The 22692-nt window shown below is 34.2% G+C and overlaps 1 protein-coding gene across 1 annotated transcript in view; it reads right to left on the minus strand.

Moving 5' to 3' along the window:
- LOC123525173 (allatostatin-A receptor-like) overlaps positions 1-2783 on the minus strand; it is a 138230-nt gene extending 135447 nt beyond the window's left edge. The window contains exon 1 of the mRNA XM_045304013.2: positions 1813-2783. Coding sequence (XP_045159948.1) covers positions 1813-2139 — 327 coding nt within the window. The 5' untranslated portion in view covers positions 2140-2783. The remainder of the gene's footprint in view (positions 1-1812) is intronic.
- Positions 2784-22692: the final 19909 nt, after the last annotated feature.

Raw genomic sequence — 22692 nt, forward strand, 5'->3', positions numbered from 1 at the left:
ATACGAACGTCGATCAACATGAAAATGGTGTCCGCCTGAATTTCGCATATTTCATATTTTGTTAGATAACAATATAAACAGGTAACAGTTGCTTTTAAAAAGGGTAAATACGTGGTGTTTGTTTATTTTTGTATTGTGCAATCGTATGAAGATTCGTCCTTTCCGAAATGAGGACAATGGTGCAAATAGAAAAGTATTCACTGCATGTACGAAGAATAATCTTTAAGCAGATTAAAATGTTTTTGAAAAACATTAGCCTCTTTAAACCTGACCGCCTGCGAAAGCGGATTGATACAATTATGGACAGTACTGGTATTTTACATCATCACATAGCGTTATTTTCTATCATCAGCTTCTCTCGTTTATTTTGCTTGTAGATATTAACTGGTATACCATTCTACTTCGCCACCAAAGAATTAATCAAATGCACCTTAAGATGTCATACAATAGACGGTGGCAGTTAATCCATCAATTTTTCAGAGGAGGAGGCCAAACCAAAGCTCAACATGGAAATAACCTGAGAAACAAGAAAACTATTACGCATGAACGTTAGGACGATTGCGTTCTATGGTATTACAAGGATAGTAATTGACAGGAAAATATCTCATAATATCAATCGAAGGAATCAATACATTTTCTCTCTCAATATATATCCTATCAGATATATTCAATGAAGTATTTTATCCGTTTTTCTTAAATATATGTATAGTGTCCTTCCTTTCATGTGTAATTGGGATCTGTTTTATTTTTAGTATCTAGATTGCATTTTTGCTGATATAAAAATTTATTCTGGTTGGCAATTGTAAAAAAGTGCATCTTTTGACTGTGCAATATATAGTTGAGGATACGTAAAAATTAGACATAAACTGAGCAATATAATCGTCTTTTTAGGAATCAAATGATGTGACAGAAATGTAGACAAGTTTTAAATATCATCATTACCGACATAGACTGTTTTCAAATACATTATTACTTAACAAGTGATAACTGAGTTTATTATATACTTACGAAATAGTCTGTATTTCAAAAGAGAATAGAAACCCTGTACCCTGTATTCAACTCCAATCGGATACGGAAAAATGTATTCGATTGAGAGACTACTTGTTTAATTTGAGACGTTACATATGACGCCAAATATTATGTAATAATGGCATCTTCACGTTCCATGTTTCACAAGATCTGAGATGTTGTCGATATTTGGGTGGAAAGTAGCGACCTACCTTAAAGGAGTGTTTCGCCTTAACACTAGAAGAACTTACATTATACACAAATGTTATCAAACAGGAGATTTATCTGTATAATGCATTAGACGCTCGTAAAAGTGATTTTTTTAACATATTATACATAATTAAAGCAGCAACGTCCGGTTTGACAAGAGACGAAAAGGAATGATTATGTTAATAGGTGTACACTAATAAGTATTTCGTCGGGAAAAAGATAAATATAATAAAAGTATGGTTCTGAAAAACAAGATCTATACATGTTTAATTCTCAAGACTGACGTTTAAGCAAGAAAATGTTTCCATGGCATATTTATATATAATTATCCGGAATAAAACTGTGATACCACTATAACACTGCTACCCTTATATCACGCACATAGCCTGTAATTAACATTTTCGTTCAGAATATCGTATGCCACAAGACCTGCACGAGCTAATACTTCACAATACCTCTTATATAAGCAGACACCCCTATCTACTTTATTTTGAATTTCAGACAGACGTAAAATCTGCCTATACATATATAATGATGTTGTTACAGCAGTGATATACTACGGATATAAAATACTGGGGATATTGTTTGACTTACCTTGACGGGAACACAGACGAGTAGAAGGAGTAGATCAGCTGAGGCCAGACTGAGCAGGAACGTATTCGTTATCGTCATCATCTGCTCGTAACGACTGACAGAGAAAATAACCAGCACATTTCCAGCAACACCAAGTAATAATGTTGACCCATATGCCAGAGATACTGGTACAAGTTCCTCTATAGGAGGACTATTGTCTATTTCATAATCGTAGACTGGGGTAGTAGTAATATTATTATCTGCTGTAACATTTACCGCTCCGGTTATCATTTCTGTAGTCATGTTTGTTTTAGTCATGAAACTGTTTCCAGGATGCATTTGAATCATGTGTCCATTGTATATAGAACATGTTTAAATCATGTTTGATTTCAATGTGTTCGGTTTCTTTAGTCGGCTCTACAGATGCCTGTGAACTTTATGGAAACCTGAAAAAAGTACGAATGCTCATATGAAGCAATAGATTGTCTTGGCAAGTACATTGAAACTATGAAGTAATTATACGAATTGGGTAAAACATATCCTTTATGTAGGTATAAAACTTCTTCTGCATAATATAACAGAAAATGTACGGTCAGCAAGCGCGTGTTATACATATTCTGTGTGTGTTTTTTTTTATTCAAATAGCAGAATTTTTACGCTTTCTTCCGGTGATTTATTGGAACTCGTAAAATCAATCAATGAAAATTTTAATCGTTCTAATTGTACAGAGATCGTTTTTTATTGATTTATCTTATACGGTAATAATATCCATTTTCAATTATGATGCTGGAATAGGAAAAGATAAGAAAGCATCACTAAGGCAAGATACAATAATTTAATAGTGATATAAATCAGTATCTCTCTTGGATGCGTATCATATAACAATTCAATAAGGTGGATACGAAATATAAATCCTAACCACATTGAAGATAAATTTGTTGTTTTCTACATGAATAAGACGGTAAGAAAATTAATTTTGAATTTTGATATGGAAACCATACAGTAATAATTTTACGCGTCTGCTTACTGCATTGCTAATATACAGTAACTATACATAAAATGGTGAGATTTTGTTTTCTGACATTTTCAAAAGTGTAAAACTAACGTTTTTATTCGTACAATCATACCTTTTAATAAAGGTCTTCGTACTAGCCTTTACGTGAATTATAAGTAGTCAAAACGATGATAATGCTGGTCTTTTATCAGGTGTTTAAAAATATTGCACAGCTAACGACTTTACTACTGTGAGATGATTATTACAGCCATTTTGGTAATACATATTGCGAATTAAATCAGTTTATACAAATGAACACGTCAATATGTATAACAGATTAAATACCTTCACAGTTGAAAACTTTTTGTCATTTCATGTATTTTATTCATCAATTAATCAAGGCTTTTAAGTCCTTTGTCGCTTGAATTATCACATTTTAGAGTTCAGATAATCTGGAATTGAACCACAAGGCCGTTTTGTCCGAGTGGTTAATAATCTAAGCACATGATCGATGTTCATCTGTGGTAAATTAGACGATACACCACATGAAAGCCTTAGTTGTTTTTTGTTGTTTTTTTTTGCATGTTTATTGAAATATTTTCATAATAATTATGTTTGACTTGGTTTATCCGAGCCGGACGTTATGTCATATTTCTTTCCTACTGGAAAGCGCATAAACCCTTCCTTATCGCAGAATATACATAGCTTCATTTTCTTCTTTGTTTAACTGGCAGTCAAATCGAGCCATGTTAAATTTTATGTTTTAATAAAATCGGTTGTTTGTGGACTACGCCTATATGTCTGAATTGATGGCTTGACAGCGAATGAAAACGTCCTCAAATGGCAGCAGAACATACATAATAGTAAAATCTGACTTGATACGGAACCAAGTTAAGTGCAATGATAACAGAAGTGACTGGCGTAATGGAGAACCCAGACCTACTCACATGCACTTATGATATAATGAGATGACTTGATAGAGAATCAGGACGCTAATACTAATATCATGGTGGCGTATTTCTGCCACGAGATAGCTAGAAAGCTATCGCGATACGTCAAACAATTATTTTGATAAAGCGAAGTTTTCTGAAAAAAAATTATCTCAATAGTGGAAGGTTTCCTGGAAATATTATTGCGATAATTTACATTATTTTCTCGATACCTTTTGTGTAAGTGCCCGCAACTGTGCCATTTATTAGCTAGATTAGCTTTCTCGATACTTTCAGAAATTATCGTGATATTTTTAACTTTTCTGACAAATTTATCACAATAGCTTTTAAGTTTCCTGGAAATAAAAAGCAGATCGAGAAAATTGCTTGAAAGTTTAAAATGGTATCGTGATAGTCACCGAGCATCTTGTGGCAGTTGCAAGCATTAACGCGAAATTTTACCCTAAAACGTTTTCAGGAAATAACAATATCTAGAAAATATTATTTATTGCTGAAATGTTTTCAGAAAAAATGCACACAGTTCCTGGAAAGTTTAACAATTATCGAGATAGCTACCTAGCTATCTCGTGGCAGAAATATGCCACCATATAATATAACAGAACGACGTATGCCACTTAAAGTAATGCCACGTACTATTTCATCCATACTTCATCTGCAAAAAAAACAACAACGTATAACTTGCTCTCGTGTGCTCTAGTGTGCTACCGTACAACTGCGCTTATTATTTGCCCTGTTATTTGCCTTTTTCCCTACAGTTTATAGCGCTCTCCCATATGCATAAAATCTAACCTTAATCCTTCCATTAACAAACGAGACTACATTTTGTCACCTTTTGATGTTTTCCTTGATGTTTATTATGCCTTGTGTACATAAATGGTCGCAATATGTTTGAGAAAACAAGAATATGTGACATTATAAAACTTATTACTTCGTTGACAAAGTTAGATACGTGATAAAAGGAGATGGAATATTGAAATTATATAAATATCAACAATAAATATTAAATACTTTTGGTAAGAGACCACCAATTAAAAAAAAACGTAAAAGAAACTTACTCGTAATAAGGTAATCGTCTACCTGGAAATAAGTGATCTTTTTCCCTTCTGACTGGTCAGCAAGGTAAAAACAAACCCGAGAACTGAGTTTTTTCTTTTTTTTCAAACTGAACATTTTTACTGCGTTTACAGCATTTTATTATACATTTTGACAAATATTTTCTAAATTTTATGTGTATTAAAATAAGGTTTCAGGAAACGATTGGATATTCATCATTGTTTCTATCCCACCATACCATCGAAGTAAAAAGGGGATCATGTTGTTCTCTCGAAAACAGAGAGTATAAGGTGACTCTCTCATAAATTAGCCTAGTCGAAAATAAATACAAGGTAAGGCTCTTTGAAAAAGACGCTTCTATCTGTAAAAGGACTACTGTATTTTGAAAACTAGTGAGATTACAAAAAGCCAAGGCTTACCCTACATTATTGACAAAGATGTTATAGGTTGTAGGACGAAGGCTAAATGCGTTCTCGCTATAAGAAATGGCTTTATATTCAAAATGACACCTTTTTTGTGAATACAAACTACAATATCTGTATTGAAAATATTGCTAGAATTCAGCTGATCTAAAACAACACTATAACACCATTCATCACAAAATAAAACATAAAAATATATGTTTTAATTTAAGCATTATAATTAACAATCTTATAACACAGAACATGCATGGATAGATATACTGCTCTGTTCCATTAACACACCTTGTTAAATTTCATTTCAATGCACGTATTCAAAATAACCGAAAGCTGGTGTTTGCATGTGTAAATTGATGTTTGCATGAGTAAATTGATATGTAGATTTACTTCCTTCAAAGGTCTGCTGTAGGCTAAATGACCACTTAATTGTCATGAGTGAAAAGAATCATTCTGAGCGCATTATTTTCAAAGCATGAATCTGTCAATTTTTATACGTCTTTAAACGCTGTATAAATGGCTGTTGAAGAAATGTAAAAAATGACTATACCATTTGTTTACTGTATAAAAAACATGATTCATTTATGCATGTAGGCCTCCATTTTCATACATAAACCGGATTTGACCACAGAGCTATTTACATAAGATAGGTGCCTTTTAAATTTGTATTTAAAAACTGATTATAATGACTCACCTGATAATAATAGTACTGAGAAATTTGTACGAGTTTTGCAGCGAAGACGTTTAGGGGCCACATACTATTCCGCCGCGAACGAACGAGAGAAGTATTTCATAACATACTAGTCTATACGAATTATCGATCTTTTTTTATTTATCTTATTCATTTTGAACGAAGTGTCATCGTCTTCTTTGTACAATGTCAAACACATGGCTGCATAATTTCTGTTTTTATATTCCAGTGCACTGTTTATAGATATCATTCTGTTTTATAAATTGTAACACGATATTAGTTTCCCAGTAAAGTTATTTTAAATAGTATCTATTACAATACATATTTTGTCCTTGCATTCATTGTTTTATAAATTTCTGTTTTAAACTGATTTTTGCATCTTTCCGTGTACCGACGACTTGAAAATAAGCATGCCTGAAGGTGATAAAGACATCGCAAGTAAATGAAGATTCCTTTCAACAAGAACCATTGTTTTATCAAAGCACATACAACAGTTTGTAATTTATTAAGCATTGAAGAAAATATCCGACGTAAATGGAAACATCTTTAACAGTTAACACTACAAGTATCTGTGAAACCTTCAATTTTGACCAGCATTAATACAAATCTAAAATTTTCAAAATGGACACAACTCTCGACGACAAAAATAAAAACGATCGAAAATTCAGAAAAGTTGAACCCTATGGTTAAGTTAAATTTGTGATTCCTACTATTATTTTATTGTTATTACATAAAACTGACAAATATAAATATTTTCTTTAAAAATGTAGTTTCAGCAATATTCAGCTACATGTTTTGAAAAACAGATAAAAGTTCTATTTGAAAAAAATACTAAATTCGATATAGAAGACAAACATTTATGTAGCACACAATGTATAAATTTTTCAGTAATGATAAAAATCTCCGAATTGTGTAGGCCACGAAAGGCTTAAGTGCTCTAAAATGTAACCAATTGTCTACTCTGAAGGCCCAAGTTTTGCAAGTAAATACTCAAACGATTAAACGAGAAACATTATATAAGATACTATTTTATATGGTTATTTGTTTTATTATTCTAAAAACAATTGTGCAAATAAAAGTTTGTATGGCTTTTATACACAAAGGTAAAGGTACACCGCTAAGTACACGAACATGAGCAATATGATTATAATTTCAAAAGCGTTTTATTCACCTTACCATAAATACCACTTGCCTTTCGAAAAAGTAAGGATATATTCCTCTGCTGTTGAAACCAAATATGCTTTTCTCATAAGTATATATGAAATTTCGATAAGTTCGTTTTCCAACACTAAGGTTTTATTTCACTTTTTATAAAATCTGATGTAACTCATAATAGTTAGCTCTATAATTCCACATAATCATTGTATCTGATCAGATCAGCATGACTTTTCTATTTGTTTTTTATCATCATTTCGTATCGTAATTTCACAAAAACATATGCTATTACTATTGTGTTATTTTAGAATTATGATTTTAAACGATGTTTATGCTTCCTTCTTCAATCCAAGACGTCTCTGTCAAGCATCTTGCGTGAAATGTCATTCGGATATATATTTATTGGAGATTTCATGCGAGCTGGTGTTGAAACAATATCCGAAACTACACTAGCCATCAGGATTGCAATACCGGTAAAGCTATTGATTCCAGTAAACCTATCTTGTTCTGAATTAACAATGTATTCATTTTGCATCCCCATGCCCTTTTATGTTTTAAAAGAAAAGCGTTGTTTAAGTTCTGTTAAAAGTGTATCACTATTAAATCACAGACATTATTGCATGCGTTGAATGTCTGTAAAACGTGAACATTTTTGGAACCCGTTCAGTTGCTGTCGCCGTAATTGTACAATAAGTAATATGTACCTTGTTTCATGATTTTTAAAGGATTTTATACAAAGCGGCGGGGGAGGGGGGGGACGTGTGAGGTTTTATAACAAGAAATCCACAAAGCGGGGCAATATACATCAGAGGAAGAGGAAGCAAAATTTAAAGAAATTGTTTTAGGGTGTGTGCGTGTCGGAGAGGGGCAGAATGGGGCTGTGCTGCGGCGGTTATGGAATAATCAGGCAAAGAAACTTAAAGATATTTTTTGGGTGTGTCTTGGTAAAATTATAAAACGTTTTATTAAAAGAGGTTACGGCCCAACTGTTTTGAGACATACCGCATGTTTAGTGTTCAATCCGTTCACAGTTGGACACTACGCTTCCCTCTTTGATTGTGTCTGACGGAAGAGGGGGATGACTCTGTGATAAGCAGTTTTAAAATCCTACCAGGACTGAACTGTTTAGATATCTGTCTTCTGGCCTGTTTCGTCGGGCCCTTAAGGGTGTTTCTCTTGTTGCTCTGTCTTCTGAAAAGGCATTGAGTACATACGTTTTGGTTCTTAAGGTTTGCTTTTTATATATTTATACACGAGCATTTTTGTGTTTTACATGCCATGCCTTTTTGTTTCCATTAAGTGTTTTAGAGATTCACCTGGAGGGGATTACTTTTATTTACACTGTCCCGTGTCTTTGGAACATGGTGGGGGTAAGAGTGAGGTTGGGTGCGCACCATAAACCGGTTTAAGCTCCCCAGTGGTGTTTTTGCCACTGACCGTTCAAAGGCGGTGCCCCACTGTGTTCCTTTGTTTGTTCGTTTTGTCCTTGTGTGTTGACTTTGTGTGTGTGCGCGTGTATGTGTGTGTGTGTTTGTGGTGTGCACGTCTGCGTGCTGTAGGTTTCGTTTTGGGGAGGCTGCGATTTTGGTACGTGGCATTCCCTGTTTGATATTTGTCTTTGTTTTTTTGGGGGGAGTGGGGTTGAGTAATGTAGAGTGTTGCACTCCTAAAGTTGTCTGATTGCAACCTCTGTATATTTCAAGTTTGAATGGTTATTACTTTATGATCTTGACATAAAATATGGCGGTTATATATGCCCTTGCAGTGACCTTGACCTTTGATCTACAGACCTGGTTTATACACTTGGCACATTGTTTCATTGCCACCAATCTATATGCCAAGATTGAAGTCAATATATTGATTGGTTATTTAGTTATGCACTGGATACGAAATACGATTGAGCCTCATTTGTGACCAGTTATGCTCCGGATCAGAACTTTGACGAACAGACAAACAGAAAAACGAACGGACGCATGCGACATCGCATAATACGTCCGTGATTTCAAAACGGGTAAACTTTTACTTTTTTACGCTAGAAATCAATGTAAATTTTATCTATCTACTCGAAATTATGACGATCTGTGTTCTTTTTTCGGATTGACTCAGTCTGGTCACATATCATACCATACTTTATTTTACTATGCATAATGTATGCCGGTGCCAACTGTGGAATTTTCGAAAACATTTTCAAAGTCTTGAAACGATTAATTGGTAAGAAGTCAAAGCTAGATTTAGGCCACCACCTTTTAGTCATGAATTTCTGTAGCAGGCAACTGACTGATAAAAGGACACTTTTTTAACATATGACATAACAATAATAAAATTCCTTGTGCTTTCAGTGAATAATGACATGTAAAAGCGTACTGAAGAAACAAAGGTCTTAAGAGTACATGTGGGGCATATAAGTTTTTTTCTGTCTAAACGTGATGAGACAGAATAAACCGAAAAAGCAACTTGTAAATCCTACACCTCCATCTTCTTCTTTACAGTACACTCTAAAGGAAGCAACAGCTTTTCCAATTTCTTTATTTAATGGACTGGACACAGAATGTCAATTCCAATGCATAAACACATTCGTTTTAAGTCGTTTTTGCAAGAGTGTTTGTAAGACGAAGAATTAAAAAAATACCATAATGCAACTAATTTAATGAAATGCAATACATCATTATACAGAAAAAACGTTACAAAAATAATCTCATTAGTCGTGACGTATTAAGTGGCTCATTGTCATGTAGGTCGTAGATTTCAGCTGTTGAAAAGAAACGTTTTTTTTTTTTTTTTTTGTGAGAGCTGGTTATTAAGTAGGTACAAATGACATTGTCAGATTTATTGCTATAAATAAATTATATCTTCGACATTTATATGTTGCGATACTGTAAGACATATATGATATTTTAAATGATTTCTTTCATCCATTGGAAGCAAAATTACAATTATAGTCAATGGATTTTAGAGATTGTCTTGCCGAACATGTTTTGTTCTCTGCGACCCATGTTTTGTCTTAACATTGTAATCAATGTGACGTAATGAAAAGCATGTTTTTCAACTATCAGTGTGATGCTATGGAGGGCGGTTTCATCATCTTTATCGATGTGACGCAATGAAGTGCATGTTTATCAATTATCAGTGTGATGCTATGGAGGGCGGTTTCATCATCTTTATCGATGTGACGCAATGAAGTGCATGTTTATCAATTATCAGTGTGATGCTATGGAGGGCGGTTTCATCATCTTTATCGATGTGACGCAATGAAGTGCATGTTTATCAATTATCAGTGTGATGCTATGGAGGGCGGTTTCATCATCTTTATCGATGTGACGCAATGAAGTGCATGTTTATCAACTTCATTTTGCAATCATTTTCGGCTGAGGAGATAACGTAACTTGACAGTCAGGTAGTCTGGTTAGTTTTTTCTGTCACTGTGTGCTTAATGTAAAAAGATTTTTCTTAACTTTGTATAAAAAGCAACGCTTTTAAGTATTCTATCTTTTGGGCGGACACTGACGTTCATATTTAATTTCCTAGTTAATTAGATCCAGCTGCAGAAGTAGGAAGTCAATGGCACAGACATGTTTTATACGTTAACTATCCTACAACGGGAAACAAACGGTTCCTGTTAATATATAATCTCTAAATCTCACAATGCTGAGCGCCACATTTCAATTTTATCTGCCTTCTAATTCATTTCCCTAGTTAAATATAAACGCCATTTAAGTGGCAATATACTCAGTCTAAAAATTGTCAAAATGCTCATAGGATTCAATTTGTTAATAAAGTTGTTAACAGTCTGATAAAAATATTGAAGTCGGCGTGATACTAGAATCTTTCAGACACTATAATTTTGCAAATTAAGGAGATATTTGAAGAAACTGGAGAAAACTTCTGTTTTGTATTTAAGTGTAATTTATCATTTCTTGTCGGTCAGGCGGTGTTCAATGTTTAGGATGTGTCCGAGTGTCTATCTACACCGTTTGTGCTACATTTTACTAAATAAACACACGCAGCGAATCATTCTGTACGATAAACAAAAAATATTAATATTGTAGAAAGTATCACTTCAGACATTTCTTCCTTCCTTTCATTATCCATTTGAAAATTAGACGTGCTTGTGAACACCCTTGAAATTCCATATAATGATATATTATATCAAAGGTATTGCCTTACATTTAAAGATAAATCAAGAAAGAAAACATTTCTGTATTGGTATATCAAACAGTAGACATTTAAACATATGCTATGCGACTTTAATATTATTGAAATAGTTTCTATGAAAATATTTTCCGTCTGACATAAACGTCGTTTAGTGCTTCATCTTGAACTATGATAATCTGATAGAGTCGTGTGATAAATTTTGTGCTGTACTAACCTCAAAAATGATTAACCTCATGTAAATTTTCTTCGTATTAGGAGGCTATGGGAAAAATAATAGTTTTGTGAACAGGAAGTTATCTAGTACACTACAATTAATGTAGATTTTAATTAAACTCTTCAGAACTGTACATCAACATCTCGTCTATCATATGATAAAGTAAACCGTGTTCGCATTTGTGAGATGATTGTCCATAATTAAAGAAATCCACAAATTTCGAGCAGATCTGAAGGCATTATTTGGAATTATTTAATGTGGCAACATGTTTGTTATCCTTTTATATCTTTAGATAGAAAGTAATGATGTCGTTTTTATAAATAGAACAGGCATGACATGTTTGTTTTATTTTCCGTGCGAATGATCCAGGCTATATTGTTACGGACAAATGTCGTTGCATCATGACTTCCAGTATATCAAACGTGCAGAACTACCTTAAAGTAAGAATGCAATCTGCTGCTATTTCCTCAAGGGAAATATTATCTTACCGTTATAATTCACACAATGAATTTGGCAGTTACTTGCGAAGAACAGGTTTGTACTGGTGCAGACTCTAGGAACACTGGTTTGGTTAACTTCCCGCGGTTACATAACTAAATTACTGTTGAAAAAACGACATTTAAACCACAAAACAAACAAAATGACTTGACTAATAAATTAAATCTATTAGACAGTTACCTAATATTCTAAGGTTCCGAGTGAATGATATGAGCTTCTATTTACATCGTTTGCATAGCGGGAGAACGTTTACTGAAACTTTTTTCAATACACATAAAGTGTAGAAAATATTGTCAAAATGTATAATAAAATTCTGTAAATGCAGTGAAAAGTTTCAATTTTGAAAAAAGTCAATTGTTGGGTTTGATTATATTGTTGACAATTCATGACGTATGAACATTACCTTATTTTCAGATAAACGATTACCTTATTCCCAGTAAGTTTCCTGTACTTTTTTGAATTGGTAATTTCTGACTAAAAGTATTTAATACTTATTGTTGATATTTGTATAGTTTCTATATTCTGTCCTTTTTATCACGCATTTAAATTTGTCAACGAAGAAATAAGTTTCCTAATGTCACTTATGCATTGGCTTCTCAAATAGATTGCGGCCCATTATGTACACAAGGCAAGATAAATATCAAGAAAAACTTCAAAAATGTGATAAAATATAGTCTCGTTTGTAAATGGAAAGATTTAGGTTAGATTTAATGCACATGGGAGAGTGCTATAGAATGTAGTGAATATGGCGAATGACTAGGCAAATAGTAAGTCTTAAGCTACAGTCACACATACGGATATGTCCGTGCGTTGGGGTACTGTGTGGATGGGATTGGTCTTTGGTTTGCGGACACGGATATGTACGGAGCAGTACGTCTTAGTACGGGGAAGAAAAAAAAATACAGGACGCGAATAGGTACTACGTTTTATTGCGCCTGGCAACTTGCCCAGCGCTTGGACGGGTCTGCGGTGAGCTACGTTGAACTAAGCTTAAGTATGGACAGCCTCGGATAACTACGTTCAGCTACGGATCAAGATGGCAAGGTACTTTTCAGTACAGATAAGTACAGATAACTACGTTTTAGTATGTTTAACTACAGATGAATAAGTTTCAACCAAGTTGGACTAAAGTCAGGCTCAAATAGCTACGGATCGCTCAAACTTTTGTGCATGTTCAAATGTTGGAGAAACCTGCAAGTTTGGGGTAAGTCTCAAATACGTTTTGACCAGGTGTTGGTACGGATTGATACGGATTACTACTTTGATGTACGGCTCAGGTACGGATTACTACGTTTCTATCCGTGGCTAGACGAAGCTATTTTGAGCTTGAGGAAATATCATAAATTACTCCACATTAAAAAACAAAACGACACGGTAAAAGTTCTTAAGAAATTGCAACACAGTGCGAAACAATGTAAACATTTTAATGCAATTTTGTAAACATTACTATTACGGGTCCACTACCTTAAGTGGCATATGTCGTTCAGTTAAATTAGTATTAGCGTCCTGATTCTCTATGAAGTCATCTCATTATATCATAAATGCATAGCTGCCATGTGAGTAGGTCTTGGTTCTCTATTAAGTCAGTCACTTCTATTATCATTGCACTGCTGCCATGTTAGGATATCTTGGTTCCGTATCAAGCCAGATATTTCTATTATGTATGATCTACTTCCATTTGAGGACGTTTTCATTGGCTATCAAGCCAGCTATTTCTATTATTTATTCACTGCTTGCATGTGAAGACACGACACATAGGCGTAGTCCACAAATAGCCGATTTTATCACATAAAACATTATTTCTAACATGGCTCGATTTGACTGCCAGTAAAACAAAGAAGAATATGAAGCTATGAATATTCTGCGATATAGAAAGGGTTTATGGGATTACGAGTTGGAGAGCAATATGGCATCAAATATGACGTCATATTGCCGCATGACGTCCGGATCATTACTACTCAGGTGAAGTAAGTCCAGTATAATTGTTATGAAAATATTTCAATGAGCATGCAATGAAAACAATTAAGGCTTTCATGTGGTTTATTTATATTTTCTGGTCGTTTGGGATCATGGAATCCATTCAATAGATGTGTAATAGAGTTCCGCCTAAGCCGGTGCTAAGGGGCGTGAGAGGTGTTGCACATTTTATTACCACTCAGGAACAGACACAATCAAACCGATTCTGTTTTGATTGCATTCTATGCTTCCTAGGGATCTTTTTACAGATTTTATTATCGTCTAATTTACCTCAGTTCATCAATTACATGCTTAGATGATTAACCACTTGGAGAAAACGGCCTTGTAGTACAATTTCCGCACATCTGAACTCTGAACTATGACAATACAGGCGACAAACCACTCAAATGCCTTGATTTATTGGTGAATGAAAAAAGAACGTTTTCATATGTGGAGGTATTTAATTAGTTTTAGCTATTGATATGGTTTCTTCTCAATACATTTCAGTATAAACTGATTCAATTCTCAATATGTATTACCAAAATGGCTATAATAATCATCTCACTTAGCTGTGTATTATCATTAAACACCTGATAAAAGACCAGCATTATCATCGTTTTGACTACTTATAATACACGTAAAGGCTAGCACGAATATCTTGATCAAAAGTGGATTCTGTACGAATAACGACGTTAATTGTACACATCTGAAAATATCTACTACAAAATCTCACCATTTTCTGTAGTTAGTGTCTATTAGCAAAGCAGTAAGCAGACACGTAAATTGTTACTATATGATTTCAATGTCAAAATTCAAAATTAATTTCTTACCGTCTAATTCATGTAGAAAACAACAAATTTATCTTCAATGTTATGATAGATAAATATATTTTCTTTTATTTTTCGTATCCACCTTATTAAATTTTTATCGGATACACATTCAAGAGAGATACTGATATAAATGACTATTAAATTATTGTATCTTGCCTTGATGATACTCTCATATCTTTCCCTCAGGAGCAAACTACTTTATTCTTCATAATTGAAAATGGATATAATTACGGTATAAGATATATCAATGACAAAACGATCTCTGTACAATTAGGACGATTAGTCCTTTCATTGTTTGATATTAAGAGTTCCAATAAAACACGGGAAGAAAATGCAAAAAAACTGTGCTTTCTGAATAGAGAAAAACACGCAGAACATTTGTAAGACGCGTCTGTTGACCTTTATTTCTGTTGTATTACGCATTAGTTCTGTTGTATTACGCATTAGTTCTGTTGTATTACGCAGAAGGTCTGTTGGAATTCGCAGTCGTTCTGTTGTATCACGCAGAAGGTCTGCTGGAATTCGCAGTCGTTCTGTTGTATCACGCAGAAGGTCTGTTGGAATTCGCAGTCGTTCTGTTGTATCACGCAGAAGGTCTGTTGGAATTCGCAGTCGTTCTGTTGTATCACGCAGAAGGTCTGTTGGAATTCGCAGTCGTTCTGTTGTATCACGCAGAAGGTCTGTTGGAATTCGCAGTCGTTCTGTTGTATCACGCAGAAGGTCTGTGGAATTCGCAGTCGTTCTGTTGTATCACGCAGAAGGTCTGTTTGGAATTCGCAGTCGTTCTGTTGTATCACGCAGAAGGTCTGTTGGAATTCGCAGTCGTTCTGTTGTATCCAGAGTCGCAGAAGGTCTGTTGGAATTCGCAGTCGTTCTGTTGTATCCACGCAGAAGGTCTGTTGGAATTCGCAGTCGTTCTGTTGTATCACGCAGAAGGTCTGCTGGAATTCGCAGTCGTTCTGTTGTATCACGCAGAAGGTCTGTTGGAATTCGCAGTCGTTCTGTTGTATCACGCAGAAGACTGCTAGAATTCGCATCGTTCTGTTGTACACGAGAAGTCTGCGGGAATTCAGCTTCTGTTGTATCACGCAGAAGGTCTGCTGGAATTCGCAGTCGTTCTGTTGTATCACGCAGAAGGTCTGCTGGAATTCGCAGTCGTTCTGTTGTATCACGCAGAAGGTCTGCTGGAATTCGCAGTCGTTCTGTTGTATCACGCAGAAGGTCTGCTGGAATTCGCAGTCGTTCTGTTGTATCACGCAGAAGGTCTGCTGGAATTCGCAGTCGTTCTGTTGTATCACGCAGAAGGTCTGTTGGAATTCGCAGTCGTTCTGTTGTACCACGCAGAAGGTCTGTTGGAATTCGCAGTCGTTCTGTTGTATGACGCAGAAGGTCTGTTGGAATTTGCAGTCGTTCTGTTGTACCACGCAGAAGAACTGGATAGTATATTGGACTCAAATTCATATGTCCAAGAATGTCTAATGACCTCATAGCTTCTGTGTATTTGCCATGATAGTCTAATGTTTCATATTTGCGATTGTATATTTTTTCAGGTAAACATACGGTTCAGAAGCATCTGTAGATCCGACTAAAGACAACCTATCACAATGAAATCAAACATGATTTAAACATGTGCTATATACAATGGATACATAATTTAGATGCATCCTGGAAACAGTTTCATGGCTAAGACAAACTTGACTACAGAACCGTAGCGGTAAAAGTTACAGCAGACAACCTGAGTCTATGATTATGAAATAGACAACAGCCCTACGATAGAGTATCTCTAGCATATGGGTCGACATTATTATTTGGTCTTGCTGGACACGTGTTGGTTATTTTAACTGTTAGTCGTTACGAGCAGATGATGACGATAACGAACGCATTTTTGCTCAGTCTGGCCTCGGCTGATCTACTTCTACAACGATATCCCCTGTATTTCTATCCTTAGTATATCATTGTTGTTACTTTTATAGGCAGATTTTACGTCTGCCTGAAATCAGAATGAAATCGTTGCTTTTTAGTCGATAGAGGTGTCTGCTTACAAGAAGTATTTAAAGTATTATCTACATTCTACAGGAACAGCTCGTACAGACCGTGTGAGATAAGATATTCTGGACGAAAAATGTAGATTACATGTCCGTGAGAAATAAAGGTAACGATCTTGATTTGGTTATTATAGTGGTATTACACTATCGCGTGTTGGGTTTACGTTTGGGGAGGCAGCGTTTTTAGAACGTGGCTTTTCCTGCTGGATATTCATCCATGTTTTTATTTGGTATATATATATATAGTATCTGCTAGCAAATATAGACATGTATTAAGATCAGTAGTAACTATTGTAAAAGCAAGTCTTTAATTGTAATCTTAAAGTTCTTATTGAAATACCCTCGGTGCCAACTATCAATTATCATTATAGATTGATTCCGACGGCGTAGTTTTAGCAAAAGCACAGGCATAGTCATAACAATTCAATTCGCTGTGAAACAAATAAAATGCTGTGCGTTTTTATTAATAAAAACAGAGGAAACAATAAACTAAACACTAAACTGATACAAACGAACGGAATAACAACTTCAATAGTTTTAGCATGATACAATAAGAAACAAAAGATTCACTTTCAGATAGGTAGAAATACATAAGCTTTTATACGCAAAGAGAACAGTGAGGAGTGGACTAGTTGGCGACATTTAAGAAATGTCGTAAATAACGAGGCTTTCGAGATGTAAGAAAAAGCCGCTACGAATACCTTACGTACGCTTTACGAACACCATAAGAATTAAGGTACATTCGAGATAGCGACCCTTTAGCTTGAATATCTGTTACGTTAATCAATAAACACGTTTTCAAAACTTGATGTATATTAACCTCTGATTGTACTTCTCGAGGTGTATGGTATTTTATGTGGAGCTTAAACTAATCAAACAATATCTGATATTAAAACAGTTCCAAAGAAACAAACTAGTTTTTAATTGCGGAATCTATTTCAATATATAATAAACTTTACTTTTTAAAAATATGTTCATTATTTTTATTTATTTGTTTCATTTTATTTTGAATATGAAGAAAGCAACATTCCAACGAATGCATGAATGTTCTGCAATGTTACTAGAAAAGTAACGGTGTTTCATGGAAAGAAAGAAACGTAATTATACGCCCGAAGGGACGTATTATGTTATGACGCTGGTGTCCGTCCGTCCGTCTGTCCGTTAGCAATTTCGTGTCCGCTCTGTAACTCTTGAACCCCTTGAAGGATTTCAAGGTAACTTGACACAAATGTTCACCACACCAAGACGACGTGCAGAGCGCATGTTTTGGATGTCTCGCTTCAATGTCAAGGTCACACTTAGGAGTCAAAGGTCATATCAATTTGTTTCGTGTCCGCTCTGTAACTCTTGAACCTCTTGAAGGATTTCAAAGAAACTTGACACCACCACATAGAGACAACGTGCAGAGCGCATGTTCCGGATGACTCGCTTCAAGGTCAATGTCACACTTAAGGGTCAAAGGTCATATATGAGTTTGCTTTGTGTATATTGCTCTGCATTGCAGTGCTCTTGTTTTTATACGGCAGATCTCTTTTTTGTTCACTTACAGTATTTTTTTATTTTGAATTACTTCCCTTTTATTTACTATAAATAGCTTACTTTTAAACTTTTTTTATTATTGGCCGTAGGGAAAAACCGAGACCACTTTTCTGTGGTACAACATGGATGGTACCTCCAATTTTTAGGTGTATTTGTATATACCTGTACCTGATAAGGATTTTTTCGTGGACTTTGAATATTTTTTGTGGACTTTTGTTTTTTGAAGTGTTTCTTTTGTTGTTCCAGTCCTTTGGGATACAACAGTCAAGTTCTTTAAATTTTGCTCCCATCCTCTGATGTAGCCCTTCGGGCGTATATTGTCCCGCTTGGTGGAGCTCTTGTTGCTCTATACACCGATGACGTCAGTTTTCAAGCATATGTAATTGTGTTGGTGTTGACAGGCTGTTTATGTAAATTGCACTTTTCATGAAAGTTTGAAGCATATCAGTATTTCTTTAGCCTTTTTCATGCGATATCATATAATCAAAAGATGTTTTATAAAGTTAGTTTCCCAGTCTGACAATTTACTCGTCATTCTAACAACGTTCTTATTATCTGTCGAGAGCTTGTCGACTTCCTAGAAATGCAAGCTTAATACGGATACGCCGGAAAAGTATGGTTCAGGCAGTGTATTCACTGTATTACATTTTTAACGGGATTTCATTGTAGTTATTAGACATACTTACTATATTGATTTTAAAATATAGATATAGTGTAATTATAACATGCATAGATCTTGCAAAAATAAACAATAACAACTGGCATACTGCATTTGCATTGCTTTTCCGTCTTCTTACTTGTAAGCAGACTTAAAAAAATCGCTTTTTTCTTCCATTAAATATAAACTGTTTTTTTTTTCAATGTTAAAAACTTCTGAAACATTTTCATTCAATTAAGTGGACTTGTCCAATAACGTCCGCAACTAATCCACTTCATGTATGACTCAAAAGGAGAATCAGTAAGTAACAGCGTTGCGCAGCAACAACTCCCGCTCGTTTTCATGATTTAGATGGTCTATGCCATGCGACTAAAGTGCTTGATAAAATATCATAGGTATTTCAGCTATACAACATATTTATGCAACAGTTTTGCTAACTGAATGGAAGTTTTCACTTTTTACACTTGCGCAGCGCTGAGTGAAATGACAAAGCATTCAATATATATGTCGGTTGGTATATTTAACAAGTCTGTTAGTATGTTTAGTATTTAACAATATACTAGCCTATCAGAAATAAGCAAAATAATATATGTTTGTTGAAATATTTTATCCAGAAATTTGTTATTTTCTACGTAATTCAGATAAAAAAGCATGAATATCCATGCTCTTTATGATTACGTTCTATTGTGTATGAGGTAAGCCACTTTATACAATAAAAAAGAAAAACAAGTTGTCCACAGAGAAAAACAGATAGAAATGTGCACTTTTTGTTACGTTTTAAGTATATTACATGAGAAATTTTCTCGAAAATAAAGGATTTAAAAAGCCATTTCATGTAAATTTTGGAATCTGTTACAGTATTTGTATCAATTTTTGTAATATCATATGTACCAAAGTAAACATTTGTCAGTAAATTTACTTAATTTCATGCAATTAAATTCATATTTTGCTTCTGTTCCTGGTTCACTTATTTGAATGCCAATTTCTTATTCGGTCATTCAGTCTTTAATTAAAAAAACGAGCATGGTGACATACCCTAATAGTCTTTGCAAGTGAAAACTTCTCATCAAATTTGAAAGATAACTACGACCATTGGAAAAGAAATAGTCTTGCGAAGAAAATAAATGGACATACGTAAGTGATTCGTTCCAAAAACAATAACTGCCAATTTTTCGAATTTTACTACTTTTACTACTTTTTAACTCGAACATGATGGACACTAAATATGCGTATGAAAACAAACCATATATAGACCTCTTTATTTGACTTAAAATGGACTTACCAACACATTTTAGGCGAAAAATATGTTTTCTCAAAAAACCTTAAGAAGTGAGTACTCTGTAAGTGACTAGTGGTACAAAGTTATAACATCATATTTTTGCGAGATATTCTTTTACATAGCCAAAAATATTGTGCAGAAGGTAGTAAAGGCTTTTGAAATAATGGCAAAAAATTAATTCTTCTTGTTTGTTTACCAATATCTTACTTTTATTTTCACCCGCATTATCATTTTCAGTGCCAAATTCATTCTAAGCCAAACTTGGTTGCAAACTTTATGTAAGTACGATCTCTACATTACACAGCATTATAGGAAAACATTCGTCTGTTTTGTTAATTGAAGGATTTAGCCATGTTTTATTATACACATGAGATCTACGAAATTTTATGGAAATGGCTAATATCATGAATTTGACAGATACACAAAAGAAAACAGTTATCAAGGGAGTTGGCAAACTGATAAAATATTAGAAAAATGATTATTAGACTGCATGACTTATCTTCGACAAAATTGTCTAATGATAATAGAGTATTGAAATACAAACAAGTCCTGTTGCTTGAAAAAAGTATTCTGACGACCTTAACAAGAAAAGATCTGTTTGAACGCAAGAACAAACGTACTGTCCCCCCGCGCCACCGAAACACACTAGAATACATGTTAACGAACACAAACACGAAATATTGAAACACTTGACAATTTATTTACCACCCACATATTTCCCTTTCTCACTAATATCAAGCTGAGTAATTGGTTTAAATAAACATTCAGAGAACTCTTTATCAAATGAACATTACCTGACTTTTTTTGTTAATTAGTAATTTAGTTTTAAATAACATTGAGTGCTTTGTAGGGAACAAGAATAATTTAAGCTGTCTTTTTGTTCCACATGTGAAATAGCATAAGGACGTGGTATACCATAACATTTAAATGTGCTCATGTCCTATTGAAAGCAAATGTTAGAATTTACAACTGTACATGGTTGTACAGTCATTCTGATTGTCAGTTACATTACACAGTGTCCGATTTGATGCTAAATGGTTTAATAATTCGGAAAGAACGAATGAATTACCACAGAAACGTAACAAAACATTAAACGTTAAAATAACGCCTAAGACGTCATGACGCTACGTGTCAGTAACGGCGCAAAAATCAGTAGCTTACATCTTGAAAGTACATGATGTTGGGCTTTTATATTTTAAATTACTTTAAACAGTTATCTTTTGCCAAAATACTCTTTTTGGGGTTATCGTTTTGAACAAAGATCAATGTTTTGTAGTTTTTAGGTAGTTGTTTTGAAATGTCACGCGGAACGTAAGAAAGTGATAATTAGGAAGATGGGAGATATGCGGTAGCAAGGTCAATTCTATGACCACTTCCAAATAAATCAGGCAGTTTGATTTATAACAATTGTTTTGCCCTTTTAATTGATAATTTGATATTATATTTATTTATAACTTTGCTTAAAGTGTCTATATTTCAGTAGAAAATAGTGATGTCATGAACTAAATTAATGTAAACATGTATGACCTAACCTATATATCTAACTTTTGAATTCAAAGGTTTCGACGCTAACCTATTTAAGGAACACAGTGCTCTTTAAATTGTCTGTGAGAGCATACATGATCTTTTCCATATAAAGCTGATGTAGGTATTTTTAGCTTTTATATTCGTTAAAAACAATTGCATTACTTACTTTGAATAAAAAATGTTTTGAGGCAACCTAAAACGGAAAAGATAAACTTTTTTGATATTGTTTTAAGAAAGACGAGATACGAGATATTTTGAACATCCCTGTTGTCATGTTACTTATAATTTTAAGATACGATAGAGTACCATGTTCAGTGTATAATATTCTGCTAACAAATTAACCCTTATAGTCAATTTAGGTCGTACAGAAAATGGTGCTGAAACCAGCCTTTCGAAAACTCTTTGTTTTAAAATGAGAGAAATTGCGTTATCATGGAAACACAACATATACCTTTTAACTTAATAGTAAAACGTTATTGCATATACTTATAAAATCATCAACTACGCATGCTTCTACGGATAAGAACGAACCGGAGTAAGCTGAACATATGTTCCTTCTTCTTTCAATACAAAATACCTTGAGAGGGTCATGCACTTTAAACTTTAAGTTAAACTTGAATGGAAAGAGAGAAAAACAAATATGGGCTTTTAGTAGCTGAAATATTAAATTATACGAAGTATAATGAATTGCTACAGTTCAATTATTTTTAATCTACCCAGGTGACAAGGTATACTGAATAGGTTGCTGTTACCTTAATTGTACAATACGTAATTTTTACCTTCCCTCAGGATGTTTAATGCATTTTATAAAAAGGTGGAGGTTTTAAAACAACAGATCGACCATAATACACACGAAATTCTAGATCAGAGTAGGTGGAAGCAAATCTTTAAGAAATTGTTTTAGAGTGTGTCGGGGAGGGGGTGGGGGTAGGGGGGGGGGGGAG

Source organism: Mercenaria mercenaria, chromosome 3, assembly GCF_021730395.1.
Source record: "Mercenaria mercenaria strain notata chromosome 3, MADL_Memer_1, whole genome shotgun sequence".
Classification (NCBI taxonomy): Eukaryota; Metazoa; Mollusca; class Bivalvia; order Venerida; family Veneridae; genus Mercenaria; species Mercenaria mercenaria.